At 38.8% G+C, this 18,110-nt stretch overlaps 3 protein-coding genes across 5 annotated transcripts; 1 reads left to right on the top strand and 2 right to left on the bottom strand.

The window, feature by feature from the left end:
• Positions 1-9,436: 9,436 nt before the first annotated feature.
• Positions 9,437-13,905, bottom strand: RB195_002435 (uncharacterized protein; the record flags this gene model as incomplete). 2 transcript variants are annotated; one of them, XM_064199697.1, is made up of 11 exons in its annotated part: positions 9,437-9,568; positions 10,145-10,257; positions 11,935-11,988; positions 12,146-12,183; positions 12,235-12,340; positions 12,391-12,525; positions 12,596-12,696; positions 13,236-13,402; positions 13,452-13,589; positions 13,643-13,726; positions 13,792-13,905. In XM_064199697.1, the coding sequence occupies 11 exons, from the start codon at positions 13,903-13,905 to the stop codon at positions 9,437-9,439; spliced, it is 1,182 nt and encodes a 393-aa protein (XP_064055578.1). The 2 variants fall into 2 exon arrangements, with proteins under 2 accessions (XP_064055578.1, XP_013301720.1); XM_013446266.2 differs by lacking the exon at positions 11,935-11,988.
• Positions 13,906-15,893: 1,988 nt separating this feature from the next.
• On the top strand, positions 15,894-16,524 carry RB195_002434 (uncharacterized protein; the record flags this gene model as incomplete). Of its 2 annotated transcripts, XM_064199696.1 has the most annotated exons (4): positions 15,990-16,099; positions 16,162-16,245; positions 16,301-16,338; positions 16,409-16,524. In XM_064199696.1, the coding sequence occupies 4 exons, from the start codon at positions 15,990-15,992 to the stop codon at positions 16,522-16,524; spliced, it is 348 nt and encodes a 115-aa protein (XP_064055576.1). The 2 variants fall into 2 exon arrangements, with proteins under 2 accessions (XP_064055577.1, XP_064055576.1); XM_064199695.1 differs by having other exon boundaries at positions 15,894-16,099; positions 16,301-16,469.
• A 73-nt stretch (positions 16,525-16,597) lies between these two features.
• Positions 16,598-17,457, bottom strand: RB195_002433 (uncharacterized protein; the record flags this gene model as incomplete). Its single annotated transcript, XM_064199694.1, has 5 exons — positions 16,598-16,658; positions 16,769-16,833; positions 16,916-17,027; positions 17,137-17,207; positions 17,272-17,457. The coding sequence occupies 5 exons, from the start codon at positions 17,455-17,457 to the stop codon at positions 16,598-16,600; spliced, it is 495 nt and encodes a 164-aa protein (XP_064055575.1).
• Positions 17,458-18,110: the final 653 nt, after the last annotated feature.

Raw genomic sequence — 18,110 nt, 5'->3', positions numbered from 1 at the left:
AAAGAAGTGAATCTAAAAGAAATAAGCAAGTATTATCAGTTACGAACGATTCCCGTCGAAGTATTTGTCAACCCCTAAGATTTCACCCCACCTTTCTTCCCACCGTCTTCATTTTTGATTCAACGTCGCCATAGTTCTAGACCAAAAAAGTCAACTATCCTAATCCGACCGATCGGCGAAGGGGGTTGACTATTTTGTTAACCACATAAATGATTGACCTATCTTTGTAGCTGGGTAAAAAAGTAAAACAGCCACAAGAATAGGTTGAGAGGGTTTTTTGAAGCAAACTGATGAAAACACAATCACATCGAAATATTTTGTGTTTTTATGCCCGGAAAATCATTTCTGACCAGCTTCTCGGTCACCTAGCATTCATATGAGCAAGGAAGTCGATCCAAAAAAGCAGCAAATATCCCGATTGTGCTTGCGCTGTCGTCAGGTTACTCCATGAATTTCATTCCCATTTTTTGGCAATAAAAGGTATTTGTGATGATGTAAAGAAGATATTTCATAAACTGGAGGATTGAAAACAAAGCAAAAAAGTCCTTGGAGTAGTTTTCATTTCAAATGTCCCGACGGAGATATGTATACTGTCGACTGGCGGTTGCCACTTGATCACATATCCTACACTTCCTTCTGATCCGTGGATAGGTAAGCAATTCTGTTTAAGGTAGCAAAAGCAAATTCGGGGGTATAAAGGGCGCGAAGTATGTATAAATGCTAATTCTGTAGTCACTCTCAGTGGATCCTAAAATGCGCCCATCTAACGAGCATTTCAAGGGGAATCCTCTTATACCAGAGCTGTTAACTAGGCTGTTAACTGGCCAACACATCAATAAAAAATTGTCATCGGTCTTAGGATCAAATGAGAAGTGAATTCTAGTGTCATGAGTCGATTGTTGCCAACAAAGAACATTCTTTGCTGACGACGATCGACTCAGAACGCTTTTTCAGCATGTCTAAAATACCGTTGACTTTTATCTAACTTTTGAACTTTTTTGTCCAATATTATTCCGGAAAATATTTGTTCTTCATTTATTTATTTTTTATGTTTATATGACTGTTCTAAAAGCAGTATATCGAGAAATATCTAAGGACAATTGTATGAACTCATTAAAAATAATAAGTATCCTGAGTCCAAGGACGAATGCTCATGACTTCTTCTTCGGACGATAATAATTCTTGATTCATTGATCGATTGATGTTTGGAAAATTTCCCTCATTCTTTTCCAATTTTAGCAAGAGTCGATAAATAAAGCTCTTAGAGAAAAGTCAGTGAGATCACATTGAAGCATCGAATGAAATGAGAGCAGTGCACTAAACGAAACAAATTGAACTAAGAAACATCGTCGCAGAACGAACAGAAAATAAAATCAAATCCAGAAAATATTAAGAAAAAATTCTGCATTTTTAATGGTTTTTTAGTCCATTTTAAAAAATCTAAATATTCAAAATGATGTTGCAAGGTTGGAAAGTCAGCAAAGTGACATAGGAAGGAATTTTCTAGTTGGGGCTCAACATATTCGGATCTAAAACATGAGTATACCTCTTTAGAAAGTAGAAACGATGCCAAATTTCTCACAGATTTATCAGCTGGTGAACGGATACTGTAATTTACTGGAATTTACCGATATTTGAGAGGAGCGCTGGAGCAGATTTATAGTTGATCAAAAATTTCAAGGAGTAAAGAAAATAATTTTATGTTTGCGCAAATGTATTTCACTCATCAGTACATCCAAAGTTTTTCCATTCATCTCATCGCTTACTTTGAAACATAGTCGTTGCGCTGAACTTGTTCGCTCGAATCCTTAAGCTTGCATCCATCACAGCCTCTGCTGGGAATGTAAGGAGAAAACAAGGGGGCATGTCAAATGCTTCAGTTAGTCTCATCTTCAGCTGCCATAACTTGTCTCAAGGTCAGAAATCGTATTTCTTAAATAAATTCGTCGTAGTTCACGTGAAAAAGGAAGGGCACTCCCATAATTCCTAACTCTAACTATACGTATACGTATCTGTCTATGCATTCTAGGTCTTTGTCCCTTTTATATAAACATATATAAACAACAGAACGCTCTTCACATTGATTGGGAAAACAACTCAATCTCATTTTTTGTCCGCTGACTTTCCTGCAAAACAGAAATGACAAAATAATAGAAAAGGGTCTGTATAGGTCCACCTTGTATTTGCTGTTTGAAATTCATTAACCTTTTACAAAACTGGTCTGAAATAAACTCTAGACTGAATGTCTAGAAAAAGTGTTAATTGTTTTTTTTTTACTGTACGATTTCGAAGGGATTGCAGCGTAATCTTCATACCGGACCCCCTTTATCAACTAGATCATCTCATAGTGGAGTGGACATGCCGAAGAATTTGGAAACGGTAAAAATCCGTCAGGTTTATTTAATCCCCTCTAAAAGTCAGGCGCATTTGAAACTTTAAGTGCAGTGCGTTTTTCGAAATTAGCAGTGAATGCAGTGGTGGGTGACAAAGGAGAACAAATCGATTAGGCGGATGTTTCCTGCTGTCAATTCCCTCAGGGGAAATGTGACAATCTGGACACACACATATTCGCGAAATCCCGCCCTGGGCAGCACCTACTGCGGACAGCCGTCGAGCAGATCCGAGTAGCCAACGGGCGCATGTATGGAAAGAGAGGAAGCGTAGATCCTCGCTTTTCTATTTTATTTTTCTATTTCTATTTTCATTTTTTGTGAAGGATTTTAACTAATGGAAGGAAGAGAAAGCAATTAAGAAATTCAGAGGACAGTTTGCTTCGAGTCGCGAGAATTAAAAAGACTAACGGTAATTACGTAACTCCGAAATGGCTTGAATGAAAGAAAAAGTTTTTTAGGCGAACAAAAAATGAAACCTGTGAACGCTCAAGAAGTGCTAAGAATTTCGTGAGCTATAACCACCCGAAAAGCTATAGAAAGGAGATATTTGATAATAACGCAGCCTCCTGTTTTCACTGGCCTTCACAACTATCGTTATTTTCGAGACGAGAACAGACGACAAGATGAATGGCGAGATATGTCTCGTTAGCACTTCCCACATCCACATCCATCGCCTTGCTACTACGGGCAGAGATGGGGCGTTGGGTTCAAAAGCATAAAGAGCTGTCAAGCACGCTTAGCATCAGCAACTTGGACTTCAGTCTGTTCGACTGGAAGAATACAGTCACCCTAAACATACTTATTCTATTTACTTTTTCTATCCAAACCTAATCAAGCAGAAAATTTGGCTCCTACAAAATATTTCAACTCCTTCCAATATGTCCTCTTAACGTCTCAACACCTGAATGAAAATTATCAATGATTCCTCGGGAAAAGGAGGAAGAACGGAAAACCATGGCCGCGTAAGAGGTAAGAGAGCAGCGCCACAAAACTTAGCAAAGTTTTACCGCCCACCTATGTACTTTGAAGCTAAATCAAAGCTTCTCCGTTGAGTTGAAGCTCGAGTATACCCTCCGAGGAAAGTCGTTGTAGATCCAGCTTCTTCTTTGGAACAGAAAATCCAGAAAGTGGTACTGCCGATAAGCAGTCGGTTGGCATTTACGATTGCGGCGTGGCAAAGCAAAGTCTCAAAACCAGAAGAAAAAAGAAGAGCGTGAAAATGTTTTCCTAATGCAATCAGCCCTCTGTGTAGACCTGAGACTGTGAAGACCTGAGACTGAATTTCTTGAATTGAAGGTGAAACAAGAGAATCTTTGTTTTTCTTTCAAAATAAGGAGCTAATAAAAGCGAATCGCCCAACCATTCATATTTGAAGATTAATATTTTGCTAAATTGTACTCGATTCAGAAATAATCAGCATTTTGCTAATGATGACTTGAAGTTTGACACCTAATCCCGTGAGTCTATAGTTCTTCCTATCCCCTTGCAAACACGAGACCGATCAGGATCCATCGCTGGTCAGAGAGGTGATTAAGTGACATTCAGAATAAGAAGTCAGAATAGAGCATTACTCCAATTTCCTGCCTCATACCATACTTTCCAAAGAAATCAGTATCACTGTTTAATTAAAGAGTATAAAGCAATGACACTGGAACAGAACCCTTCACGTTAAAACATTAGAAATATTTTTAAAACATTGAAAAAAAAAACTACGTGTTGCAGCTGTATTCTTGGATACAAATCGAAGGCATACCCAAAAGTTACATACATATATGTAGAAACTGCGAGGAGGACATGTGCCCGAGCCTTAAAATGAACGTTACAACGAAGATCACTCAAAAATGCATGTTTTGCTTGACGATCTTTTTTTCCTCATTATTCCTCAGAGATCCCAAAGTTACGAGATGCTTCATCTTCATTTTGTTCGTTTAGATAAAACTTTCTGAGATAAGACAAATATTGCGATCAGAAATGGACAATTTTCCAAGAATATGAAAAAAGTTCAATTACAACCACTAGTAAGAAAAAATATGCACTTATAACTGCGGTTGGGGGTAGAAGAAAAAAGACTATAAATTTCGTGTTAAGCGAAATAAGACGAATTCGAGGTGAACTAGTACGATTGGAACACAACGCTTGTCAACTGAATTCATTCCGCTTCAAAAATGCATATAATAGTAAAAACTTTCCACACAAAGTGTCCAATGTTTGCAAAGTACTTAACTTTATGGATACTAATGTTTCGATCTCTGCTTCGGAAACGTTAGGAATATAAGCATAGCTTTTGACATGTGATGTCTTCACATCAAAGCACTATTACTACTGAGGAGGTCATGAGAACTCAAAGCTTCAAGCCAATCATACTTAGAACAAAGAATAAGCATGAAAAATTAGCAATTCCTAAAAAACAGAAGTTATGTTTTGAAAAAGAGCTACATAAAACCTTGACTTGAATAATTCCAAGAGCATCGGTCATTAAAAAAAATGAGAGCAGTTGAATTTATTCTGTGAAAATTCCGAAGCTATAGGAAAGGACTCATTTTTGCTTACGGAGCACTTTTTCTTAGGGACTTTAAAGCACTGATATTCCGACTGCCTGTGGCGATGGCAACAGTACAGTAGGATCGCTAATTCTTCGACAGAATCGGATCCGCGTGTTTTTCGTCTTTTTTTCATAACTCGCCTCAATTTGATCTTTATGATAAGCTCTATAGCCCATAGTCCATCAATAGATTCGTGAGCGCGAGCTCTACCGATTGAATGTAATTAGAATTTTTAAGTTCTATCAAAGAAAAAAAGAGGGCGGCTGTAGTGTAGCGGTTAGAGGTTCCGCTTCCTGCACGATTGATCGGAGGTTCGAATCCGCCCTAGTGCTCACCAAGCCCTTCATCCCTTCGGGGTCGATAAATTGGTACCAGACTTGTCTGGGAGGATAAAAACACTGACTTGACACATCGGCTAGCCACCGCAAGTCATTGTATAAGCCACGTTACACGTTCGTAAACCTCAAACGATTCCGAATTGAAGTGAACGTGGGGGCGCATGGGGTAGGCCAGAAACTTTATCCTTTATCAAGGAAAACCTTTTGAAAAAAGTACCTGCGGGTTCACATTAACAATGCTGAGTCCGAGATAACTGCGACACCAAAAAAACCAAAAACCCATAAAAAGCCGCCATAAAACCAAAAAAAAGCAAAGTGAATAAAAATTAAGAAAACAGATAATTCTGAAGAATGTCGCTCTGCATGTATTGCATTTTTCTCTGTAGTTATTCTATTCTTTTCAAACGTAGTAATCGGTAACACAGCCGTAGCTCGATGTGGGTTCTAAGCTATCTGGTGGGTCGGAGTGCCTAGATGATAATGACCCTCCATAGTGGCTGAGATAATTTGTGATGAAAATTTGAGATATACAGAATTTTTTGAAATAGCCACCATTCAATAGATAATCCTGAAAAACATATCCATTTGATATTTGAAGAAACTTCCAATAAATCGCAAAAAATGAGCTTTCTGTAAAAACACATGAAAAGTTTAATATCTTTGCAGGTTCAAAACTGACCACAATTGAGATATACTATAGAAAAGATCAGAACAAATCAGAGGACAAAGACTACTCTCCATTGTTTTATGCCGACAGATGGCAAACCTAATTTGTTAGCGATTTACGAAGTGCCAAAAATTAGAGTAAGAGATGCAAAATACCGAAATTGTAACTTTAGCAGCAAAAACTACAAAAATCCTGTTTAGTTGGAAAATCAAAGACAAAGTTTCACACAGATTTTGTAAGAAAATAATTTTCGAGCTAGTACTGTCGGTCGTTCCGTTTCGATGAAACATGTCACTTTAGTCGAATTTACAAAATCTTCATTTTCATGAAATTATAGCTGTGAGAGATATCATATTGTTCGCACTATTATGTAGAATACGAATATGTATCCATCATTTCACTTTTCGAAACATTTGTTCGCGTCAAAAATCATATATCCTCGGGGCGCAATTATCTCGGACTCAGTCTTTTTAATGGCATAACCCCGCGAATCTGAGGTGGTGCAGATTTCAGGTGGAGTATTCTTATAGATAGATAGATAGATTATGGAGGGTGATTCCGTCCATTTCTTCCTAACTGCCGTGAAAAGCGGCCCGGAAGATACGGCTTCGAGCGTTCTGGCGCGCTCCAATCGAACTCCTTGTAGAAAATAGTGCGCCGGAACGCTCGAACCCGTATCCTCCGGCCCGTTTTCTACGACGATTAGGAAGAAATGAACGGAATCACGTTTCTCTCAATAATCTACTACTCCTTGTAAGAGTACTCCACCTGAAGTCCGTACCACCCCAGATTCGTGGAGTGATGCTTTTAATGTGTACCCAATGGTAATTTTTTCAAAAACTGTTTCCCTGATAGGTCTTGAAAGCTCTAATTACATCCACTCGGTAGAACTCGCGCTCACAAATCTACTGATGTGTCAGATAAAGATCAAATGGAGGCGAGTTATGAAAAAACACGAGAAAAACGCGAGTCCGCGTCTTTTTCGTCTTGCGTCGAAGAATTGGCGATCCTATCGTATGGGTAATATCCGTAAACTAAACATCCTATAATTTATAGCATTCTAAACTGTCTACTTCTAAATGTTCAATTTATTTTGTGTAGATCATTAAAGACAGCGCGTAACAAAACTGACGTAATTAGGAGACCTGCGACAAACATAAAGATCGGGGTGTTCATTGCGGATATGAGCACGCGCGCTCAAAGAGGTTTTCTCCGCAACCTGATCAAGTGAAACCAATGAACATGTTGGCTGCTAAGCGAACCGGAGCTCGTACGAGGTTGGCGCGTTCTTACGTACCTCATCGGAACTAAGGTGGTCCTCGAGCTGTTTTCCAGCATGATTGGAAGGGATAGAGTGCGGTCACGCTCATATTCGTGATCTACCTCGAGCTTTATATTCTCCCATAGGTTTCGAAACTATATCAGTTTCGTAATGCCTTGCCTTCAACTAAACTTTATTAATTACGAAGGTTCTCCCGCTGACACAGTAGTAGACACCGAGAAAATATTTATTGTAATTACTCACCAAACTAGGAACTCTTTCGCAATTTTTAAACTATAAATCGCAAAATCCTTAACTACCTTTAAAAACGAGGGAACTATCTTCAAACTACCATCGAATCGTAATTGAACACAACGTACTCGTCACGTTCAGATGTTTTCTCGTTGTTTTTCGCCTATAACTTTGATAGCTGGTAATCAAAAAACTGCTCGAAACCAATCCTAAAATGAGTTTTTTCGTAGAATCCTATTTTATTCGCAATATTGCTGGAAATAAATCTTGGTTAGGTATGAAAAATACGTGGGTCTGACGAAACGTTCCCTCCAAGTCAAGAAAACATAGCAAGCTCGAGACTTATGATGAGAAGTAGCATTTGAAAGAGCAAATTTAGGAGTTCGTGTTAACCTCTAGAAATGGTTAACCTATCTTGCTCCCCGAAAGTTCCCCGATTGTTTGAATAGAAGTTAGTTATAGAAATGGAAAATATTCGGGCACCAACTGATAGAATTGTTTGTATGTAGACAAAGACTTCAAGAAAATATAGCCGCTTTTGCAACTACAGGGAATTTCAGGCAGTAACTAATTTTAAAATAGGTTAATTAATGATCTTAATTAATGATCACTAATTATTAATTATTATAGAATTCAACAGAGATTGAATAAGACGCTCCCAGCTTATATATATATATATATATATATATATATATATATGTATATATATACATATATATATATGTATATATATATGTATATATATACACATATATATGTATATATTTACCATATATATGTATATATATACATATATATGTATATATATACATATATATATTATATATACTATATATTATATATATGTATATATATTATATATATATATATATATATATATATATATATATATATATATATATATATATAAAACAGTGCGGCTTTATCGGCGCACCAAAGAATGAAGGATCACTCTCTAACAAGAAAGTACCGACTTCAAGTGCACTGAAGCAATGCAGTGCTCGAACCAGAGAAATGCAAAATAGTCTAACATTTACTGATTACCCACGAATGCAAACCACCAATTACCTGTGCGTTTTATGATACAAAAAAAAAACAGGAATATGGAGAGGTTGAAGAAAACATGCAATCGAAAAGGAGCCACACTCAGAACTTATAATGGTCGATGAATACCCAACAAGTAATGCAAAACTACACAGATCACACAACCCACCATGTGCCTCGCAATTGCTCGTTCCAAAGTCACCAAGCACAATGGCTGCCGCCTTTCCTAAGGTGACTGCAACACGTAATTAGTCCTAGTAACCTTCTAATAAGCATTGATTATTCGTCTGGATCTTATTGGCCACACCTTCACTCCTCATTTGAGTAGCTGAGTGAGGAGAGAAATATATGACTTTCTTTTATATGTAAGACAATCACAGACAAAAAAGAACCAGTTGCTCACCGCAACTTAAAAGCAAAAGGATCATTAAGTTAGGAAAAAAGAAGCAACACTACTTTGCAAATTCTACAAGTGCACAAGGCCAACAGTGGACTGCAGACAAGACAGCTCATTGTTTTCCGCAAAGTCCTTCTCCTAAATGCCTCCTGCTTGCATGTCGGGGCGTAATTATCCAAATCAAGTGCGCTTGTCAATTTTTTTTCTCAAACAGACAATAGCCCTCATAATCGCAGCGCTTTCAAAGCAAACTGAATCACTTTTATTAAAAGAATCATCATGTTCGCAAGAGAGAACAATGCATAATGTCACTGAAGCAAGAAAACGTCGAACATAATGCGCGTCCAGGCACAACAAATCTCCACTCTCGGTGTTCCAATTCTAGGAAAGAAGTATATTCCACAAATATTATACGAGCAATAAAAATCGGAATTCCCACGCAGTAAAACGGGTACATCACCACTGAACCGTGAGGATTAAAAAGAACTACAATGTTAATTACAAGCATAAAGAATGAGGTAGTACCGCAGTGAATCTAGTCTTATTTGCTGTAATGCTGATCGATTTGATCCATGAACCACGGTCGATTTCCTTCGCGAGCTGTTAGAACATCACAACCGTTTTCAGTAACCAAGAGTGTTTGTTCAAATTGCGCTGATCGCTTGCCATCCGTCTGAAAAAAATCAACACTAAAGAAGAATTTACGCTTTTTGCACAGTTCACATTTCTTATAGAAATAAAATAGAGCTTCACTGTGAGTAGAAGCACATAAATCTAAGAGTTAAAAATCACAAAGAAGTCCAATAATAAACTACACATCATATGCCTTTCTTTCTAAACCCATGGCGATATTTCCCCGTTAACATTTGAAAGGCCAAGGACTACGAGAATCTCAAGCATAGAATCAAGAGTTTAAAGAAACAAAAAATGCGGCGCATTCAAATCTCGCGAATAAAATTCAGGGGCATCTAATATATTTCAATGTTTTTTCTCCCAAAACAGCGTGAACATGGAAAACCACTCATTAGAAAATCTATTTGCAACACAAAGTTTACGAAAAACAACGCAAGACACAATTTGCAAACATTTGATCTCGGGCGGGCTCGAACCGCCGACCTTCTGTGTGTTAGACAGATGTGATAACCACTACACCACGAGATCCCTGCTTTGCAGAGCGTTTCTTGTTCCTAGTGCACAGGTTATTTTAATGTCAACCCAAACTACTACTTATTTATCGAAAATATCATACCGTAACGGCAGTCCAATCATCAGGCCAACGATCATCATGGTAGCTGCCGGCATTAATCATCGGTTCGATCGTAAACGAGTTACCCGCTTTCATAACACCCGTTGCAGAGTTCTCTAGAAAGAAGAACTTAATGCTATTGTCTGTAAAAATGTAGTCAACGACACAGATTGTAAAAAAGCACAACGGTACCAATGCCTACTAATTCAGTCATATCGTAAAGAAAATACAGCAGCAGTTAACGTGATTAAATGTTACAATCCACCACCTACGAACTTAAATTACACGAGGAGTAAAAGGGGAGGTTCGACACAGGTCATTCGTGTCCACTAATTTGAGTACAAAAGGAGTAAGCACAGTATTATAAACTATAACTGTTCTTTCAAATAAGCTAACTAAACAAGAATAGAAAATTTCAGGCCAACCATTTTCATATTCTTTTCTGAAGGGAAAGCCTATCTAGAATCTTTAACAATTGTCTTTTTTTGAATTTTTCCCAACTAAAGTTTGAGAGAACCAAACAGTACCGGAAAGAGAAATTCTGCATATGCGGCTTCCCCTAGCCTCTCTCTATTCAAACACATGGGTAATTTTTCAAAACGCTGTCCCGTTTTTCTGGAACGGTAAAACTTGCCAAAATCCCGATTTTTGCTCCTGCACCGAAAAGTGTATGATCTCAAACAAAGTCTAATAATTCAGTGTAACCTAGTGAGAACCGAATTATCTTCCAGAATGTTTTAGCTGAGGATTTTCTCTATAAGATTTTCTATAACATAATTTTCAGTGCTTTTTTTTGGTTTTTCCAAACCTTCGATGGGAAAAAGATGGGAGAAATTCCATTTTCACCATCTTTTTCCATCTAAATTCTGAAAAACTAGGAGGTTTCAAGAAAAACACAGCGATATCTATATATCGATATCGATATCACAGCGTTTTCTAGGACAAACCTTCTTCTAAGCCTAAAATAGTTATCTTGGTCGTCTTATCACAAAGTTATTTGCGATCTTGCCGACCTTGCAATGTGCACAGAATTCGGGCTTTTTTTTTAACCGTTAAATTCCGCTTGATCCACGTCGATCAGCTGAGAACTAATTTAGCTGTTTTTTTATTGTTCTTCTGGAATTCTACCAATGCACCTCACTATTCCCTTTGTTGTCGTATTTTCTGCATTAATAAGTATTTAAGGATATTTCATAGATCGTAGAACGAAACTATTTCAACAATAATACTCCACCAATATTTTAGTAAGTTTGATTCTTTTACTACTTACGCTGCCCGTGCGGCCGTGAACTCTGTGAGCAGCCTTACTAATATAATATATTGAATTGGCAATAACGGAAAACTGTCGCAGCAAGATGATGAGAAAAGGGAAGGCAGGTTCGTATTCGAGAGGGTCAGGTCCTATCACTACGCTTGACCCTCGCAAGGATTTAAAGACAGAGCGAGAAATTTTTTCCAGGCGTCATCAGTAAAGAATCTGCGAAAGGTGAATAGAGAAACAGTTTTTGACGAAGTAGCGCGTACGCGATGATATGCGTGATGATAATGCATAGGGAAGACAAAGATATTTGGTCTAAAGACAAAGTGTTCATATCGGTTTCTTTTCAGTTTTTCTCAAACGTCTCGTAAGGTTAAAGGAAAGAAAGAATGGGAAAGGTGGTAGTCGGGAGAAAGCTGGACTGAAAGGTATTGTTGGGCGCTCACAAAAACTAAGCAAAACCAATATGAACATCGCATCTCCCGAACAAAAACAATAGTTACGTTTGAAGCAAATTGGAAAATCACATGCATACCGATACTCGCTAGCCAGGAGAGTGTGCTCCATGCAAAAACCTCGGCGTACGACACTAAGAAAAGCATAGCTCAGTTATTCATTCTAAATCTCAAGAGTACTTTGGTGCTGATATTTATGATTAACCATATAATCTAGAAATATTAAAAGCCATATTGATGTAAGAAAGAAAATGACGAAAAAAGAGTGCAAAAACCGAAAATAAAACTTACTTGCATAATGAGGTATGTTTGGAGCTGTGTGAAAAAGTCTGAATGGTCACTGATTCAATTTTTAGGAATACTTTCAAAACGATTCTCACCTGTGAATTCCATGACCGCAGTACGCTTTGACGACAGAAAACCCGTTAGCACTTGCGTGCTTCTGGATGACGTTCCCAATTTCACGGAATTTTACTCCCGGTCTGACTAAAAGAAGGCTTAGTACTTTATAAAGGTGAGAACAAAGAATAACTTACCGATAGCTATTGCCTGTTGTAGACATTCGTAAGTAACACGAACAAGCTTTCGAGACTCCTCATCGACTTTGTCACCAACCAAAAAGGTTTCGTTCAAGTCTCCATGAAATCCGCGATGATAAACCGTCACATCTACTACAAAAAAAAACATAAGAAAAAAAAGCTTAGAACAAACTAAGTAAGCAAATACGGAACGCTCCACTACCATTACACAAATCGCCATTTTCAAGAATACGCAGATCAGGTATCCCATGACAGATGACCTCGTTGACGGAAGTGCAGCAACTTTTTGGAAAGTTGTGGTACCTAAAAAACGATAAAGAGTGTTGCAGAATGTACGAAAGCGCATTTGAGCTCGCAAAAAACACTTCTAAAGTCATCACTCCACGAATCTGGTGCGGATTTCAGGTGGGGAGTTCCTATACGGGGTGGTAGATTATGGAGAGGAGGGTGATTTCGTCCGTTTCTTCCTAATTGCCGTAAAAAATGGCCCGAAAGATACGACGCGTGCACAAGGCTTTCGCGCTCCAACCGAACGTAGTAAAAAAATAACGCCCCGGAACGCTCGAAGCCTCATCTTCCGGGGCGTTTTTTACGGCAGGAAGAACGGAGGACGGAATCACCCTCCTCCCCATAGATTATGGAGAGGAGGGTGATTCAGCATCTAGGTATAATCCACCTGAAACCCGCATCACCCCAGATTCGTGAGTGATGCCTTTAAGATTTTTATACAATGTTACATCTGGCACAAGCGATTTTCTCCTTTCTCTGAGTAAGAGAACGTATTGAACATAATAAAATGTAATAATTAGTTAATAAAACAACACCAGGAGATTTAATCTCACCCTAATGGACTCGGATAACAGTTCCTTTCAACGCAAGCTTCATGCACAACACGGTCGATCTCGTCTGTTGTTACGCCAGGTGCACAAGCCATTGCAGCTTCGTTCAGAACTTCCCTCCCTAGGCGACAAGCAACACGAAGACCTTCTTTTTCCGCATCATCCAAAACCTGTAGAATTATCTATCATATTATAGTAGAGAGTAGAGAATTCACTCACTTTCACTTCTCTGTTTTTCTTCGCTTGTCTTTCCTCAAAAGAAACACCTTCTGGGTGGAAAGCATAGTCAGGACGAGTGATCGACTGAGGTACCGTTCTCTTCGGTGTGAGTTTGGCTGGACGAAGTGGTCCGGTGAACTAAATACTATGATTTTTTCAAGAAGTTCTAGAAAAAGAACCTATTCTAGAACATTGTAGTTAGGCCATGGATTGTAGGGTGCATTTGGGTCATTGTGTTGATTTTTATGCAGAGCCCAATTTGCTTTGAAACAAGCCTGGAACAGAAGATTATTTGATTCTGTCAGACGCTACACAACACTTGTGCAAACTATATTAGCACCTGGTCACAGAAGAAAGAGTCCTTCAAACCCAGTTTGATGCATGTCGGACACCGTAGTTTCGCTGGCTTACCGCACTCGAACCCCTCACACCTGCGCTCTTCTACCTCCATCATCACTATAAACATGTTATATTTAATAAGCTTACGGATAAGGCAGAAATACTTGCGAAGCTCATCTAGGAGAAGGAAAAAAGGCGCAGATAGTGAAAAAAGTGGTCGTACGGAATTTTCAAAACGTCAGGTGAAGATAACGAGGTATAAATGGAGGAATAAAATGGCACCGAATGCGGAGTGTTGGAACTATACATTATACAGTGTATCACCTTATTATAATTTTACTCCGCTTCTCTTTTTTCACCACAAATTTTCTCTTCCTTCCCACTTCCTGTCCATTACATCGTGCCGAAACAAAGCTGCCTTAACTGACCACATCACAGAAGAAGCAAAAGTTTAGAAGGCGAAGACAAATGGATAAGGTTAGCTCCTTTTTTCAATTCAGAATCGAAATCGGAACAAATTTTTCCGTACAGGAGAGGACCGGAGAACATGTTTTTTGAACTTACACCTCTCAACATGTCATACTGATGAAGCAGTTCTAAATACAATCAATCGGCAAATGTTGACAGAATGGAAACGAGTGAAACACGAACGCTGGAAAAACGAAGCAACTACCGATAGATACAAAGTACCCAAATATTCCACCAGTACATCTTCTTATTCCTACTAGATCAAAGTGCACCATTTTCCGGAAATAACATGAAAACCACATACATATATTCCTCCGCATTTTCGGAGCTCTTAATTGTGCATTTACACTAATCACGAAACAGCAGGTACCGTCTCCCTACGATTCAACCTCCTTGGAACTTCGGACAATTGAAAAATTGAGTTGATGTATACCTTCGCAGTGTTTTTCTTTGTAGCAGTAAAAGTGCGTTGCTGAGGCAGTGCATCTCACTTTTCATTTGTCGTTCATTATTTGAAGTGTGCTTGTAAGTAGGTATTGGATTTCACTCTTGAAGAAGCGTTGCATTATTTGTGAGTTACAGAAAATGATAATAAAATTACAAAACACTTGGGATGCTTGGGACACCTTTATGTCAAGCAGGAAGCCAGGAATAGCTGACTCCCAACCAGAAAACAAACGTTGCACAAAAAATCGTCCCGCACTAGTTCTATTCATAAGAAGAAGGATGTTATGGGCTCAGTAGGACGAAGATCTGCTAAGAATTGCTTCTCAGAAGTACAAGCATAACTGCCGATATTATTGTTATTATTCACTGTCAATAATCTTGTGACTGCAGTTAAGTTCAGCTGCAAGAACGCCACGAAGTTTTGCGCCAACCCAATGAATAGCTGCTATAATCAATCTTGTGCACTACTTGTTAAGTAGAACTAAAATCGTTGTTGATCTTTATTCTCCCTAAAGTTTCGGCGTCATCGCCTTCTTCAGACCCTGCAAAATCGTGTAATCTATCCCCTCAAAGTCTCGTCCCACTGTTTGAATTGCGCCGCTAATAGCTAATAACGACGTTTCCTTCATCTGACCCCGTAGGTCAAAACCCGCATAGGTTGATACGGCACCAGCTCGTTTGTCACAGCGATGCATTCTTCTTTACGAATCATAGTTGGACTTTTGGCTGTTGTGTAGGACCCTTCAAATGTGTTCCGTGCCAGAACATCGGATTCGCGTGGGAAGATTGTTACGTTGTTACGTTGAAATGCGTGTTTTCGTATACCCTATTTGTTATCCTTTCATACACCTTTTTATCCATGCGAAAGCCAGCAGTGCTTCCTGAATTAGTTGGGGCTTAGTTAAGAATAGCATTACTGTTTTGTTCTGTTGTATGTCATAAGTTGCAAATGAATAGGACTTGACCGTTTCGAAGAACTACCGTTTCCTTTTTCTACATACTTCAATTGGGTATTATACAATAAAAATGACCTGGCGATAAGCGTATTAACGGCGTTGCATATATTTTAGATTAGTATTAGGATTTAGTTAGGAGATTTATTTACCATTTCACTCATTATTAGTATTTGGTAGTCTTAGCAAAGGAATAAAGACCAGAAGAATCTCGGTAGAAAACTAATCATTCAGGATGCACGAACAACCAACATGCTCCCGAAAACATCAATGCCAGACTTGTGGACGACTGTTCGATCTCGAGGGGAGTCTTGTCCTGCATGTAGACAGAATGCATAGTGGTGCTCGATCGTACCCCTGCACATGGCCCGACTGTGGGAAAACGTTTGCTTCATCTGAACATCTTCGCAAACATCTGAGAAATATCCACCAACCAGCAAAGTAATTTTACGACAACATCAACACTGTCACTGTTCTCGACTAGCGTTGGTATTCTCTTTTAGACTGAAATGCTCCCGGTGTGGATCCGTCTATTCTAGTAGCTCAGCACTTCGGCGACACGAACGGATACACTCGAATAGAAGGAGGTATAACAATAGTAACAGTTGAATTTTGCATTTTTTGTCAAATCCTTCATCTCAGATACATCTGTGCACGATGTGGAGCTGGTTTCGACTTAAGTGAGCCGTATAAGATTCATCTACGACAACATGATGGGATTCAACCTTATACTTGTTCCATATGCTTGAGGAAGTTTACGTCAAGAGCAGTATGTCGGAGGCATCGAGCTGGTCACGATAAACATTCGTAATATCCACCAACCGAAAAAGCACGGTGGAGTGTGTAGCCAAGCTTTTTCTTACTAACAATGAAAAAGGGGAAGCAGTTTATTGAAATACATAATAAATACATTTTAAAACAAGCTTTACAGGGTTTTTGTTACTTAAGAGATCCTTGGAACAATGTTTCGAACATTTCCACCAGTCTTCTCACCTCTTTTCTGGAAAAGACAATAGTTCATGAAATTCTCAAGGAATTAGGGTTAAATGGATTGGAAATAAACACCATCTTGTTCTCCAGCAGTGTAATAAAAAATATTTTTAAACGCACATCTGTTTCGAAAGCGTCGCCATGTTTTGCATTGCGTGATTTACTTCTTCCACTTTAGCGAGCATCTGAAAACATATAAAAACGCAACTCTAACTATCGACTGCGCATCGAGTCATGTGTGGAACTGTTCTGGGAGGAAAAACGTACCGCATAGGTTGACTTGATATTAACATCTGCTACATCGCAAGCGTTTGTTATAGCAGCGTTGTAACACTGAATTGACTCCAGAGTCAAGTCACCCATTCCGTGCAGAGAGCCTCTAAGAACATATTGCTAGTGAGCGAAGGTGTACTTATAGTAGGTTATCAACAAGAGAAAATTCTGGCGACTCCTAGCGAATGATCAGCTGTATTAATAAACCTATGAACCTGAGATCTCGCAAAACTGTATCCAAATTCGTAGCCACATCTTTTGCGTAGACCTCAAGATCGTCCAAAATCTGCGAAGAAGTTCCTTTCGTGAATTGTTTATATTGATACACACCAAACAATTTTTATTTTTACCCTAGGATCTGGGAGAAGAAGATTTGTTTCTTCAGATGTGCGAACTCTGCTTCCGGAAACACGACAACTCTCACGTATTCTTTCTTCTAAATCAGCTGCCACAAACGTTGTTATTCCTTCCTGTTCGTTCCCACTAGCTGTATCCTCACCGCGACTAGACGAAGTGGATGCCTCTGTTGAGGACATAACCGTCTTCTGATGTTATAAGCTCAGACTCTAAATGAGCAAAATCAAGAGTGATTAGGTGGGTGTGTTCGCATGTCATTTGCATGGGGACTCTACGTTATGGTTTAGTGGCTATCTGCATAGTTACCATCGCACACTCCTAAAAACGAAATGCTAGAAGATGTAAGATCTTTCGCCGGACTACGCTTAGACCAAAAGCTTATAAAATGGCGCCTTTTTAACCATTCCCTGTGATCTGCGCTGCGACGGTAATTTCTGCACTGCAGTTTCTACAATGGCCTGCATAAACTGGATGAAATATCCTCGATACGTATACTACGACAATGTTCGAGAGATTAAAGACATCGAAACGGGCTTTCTACGAACGGGCCAATTACGTTACCAAAGGTAAAAGTTGAAAATAAGAATAAGAATAGAAGGATACGACCACTCATTGCCGTGTGCCATTGATACGTGCCCAATTTTTATAGCTATATAGACGGTATGTACACGCGTTACAAGCTAAAACCATTTAAAGGCTACATGAAGTTAGAAGTGAATCAACAAGACGAAAATAGAACATAGAAAACAAGAAAACGACTTTTTAACTATACAACAACAAAAGAAAGAGAGCCAATAAATCAAATTGTAATAACTTTGCAAAACAAATAAAC

Source organism: Necator americanus, chromosome IV (assembly GCF_031761385.1).
Source record: "Necator americanus strain Aroian chromosome IV, whole genome shotgun sequence".
Lineage (NCBI taxonomy): Eukaryota > Metazoa > Nematoda > Chromadorea > Rhabditida > Ancylostomatidae > Necator > Necator americanus.
This window is presented reverse-complemented; position numbering and strand designations above follow the sequence as displayed.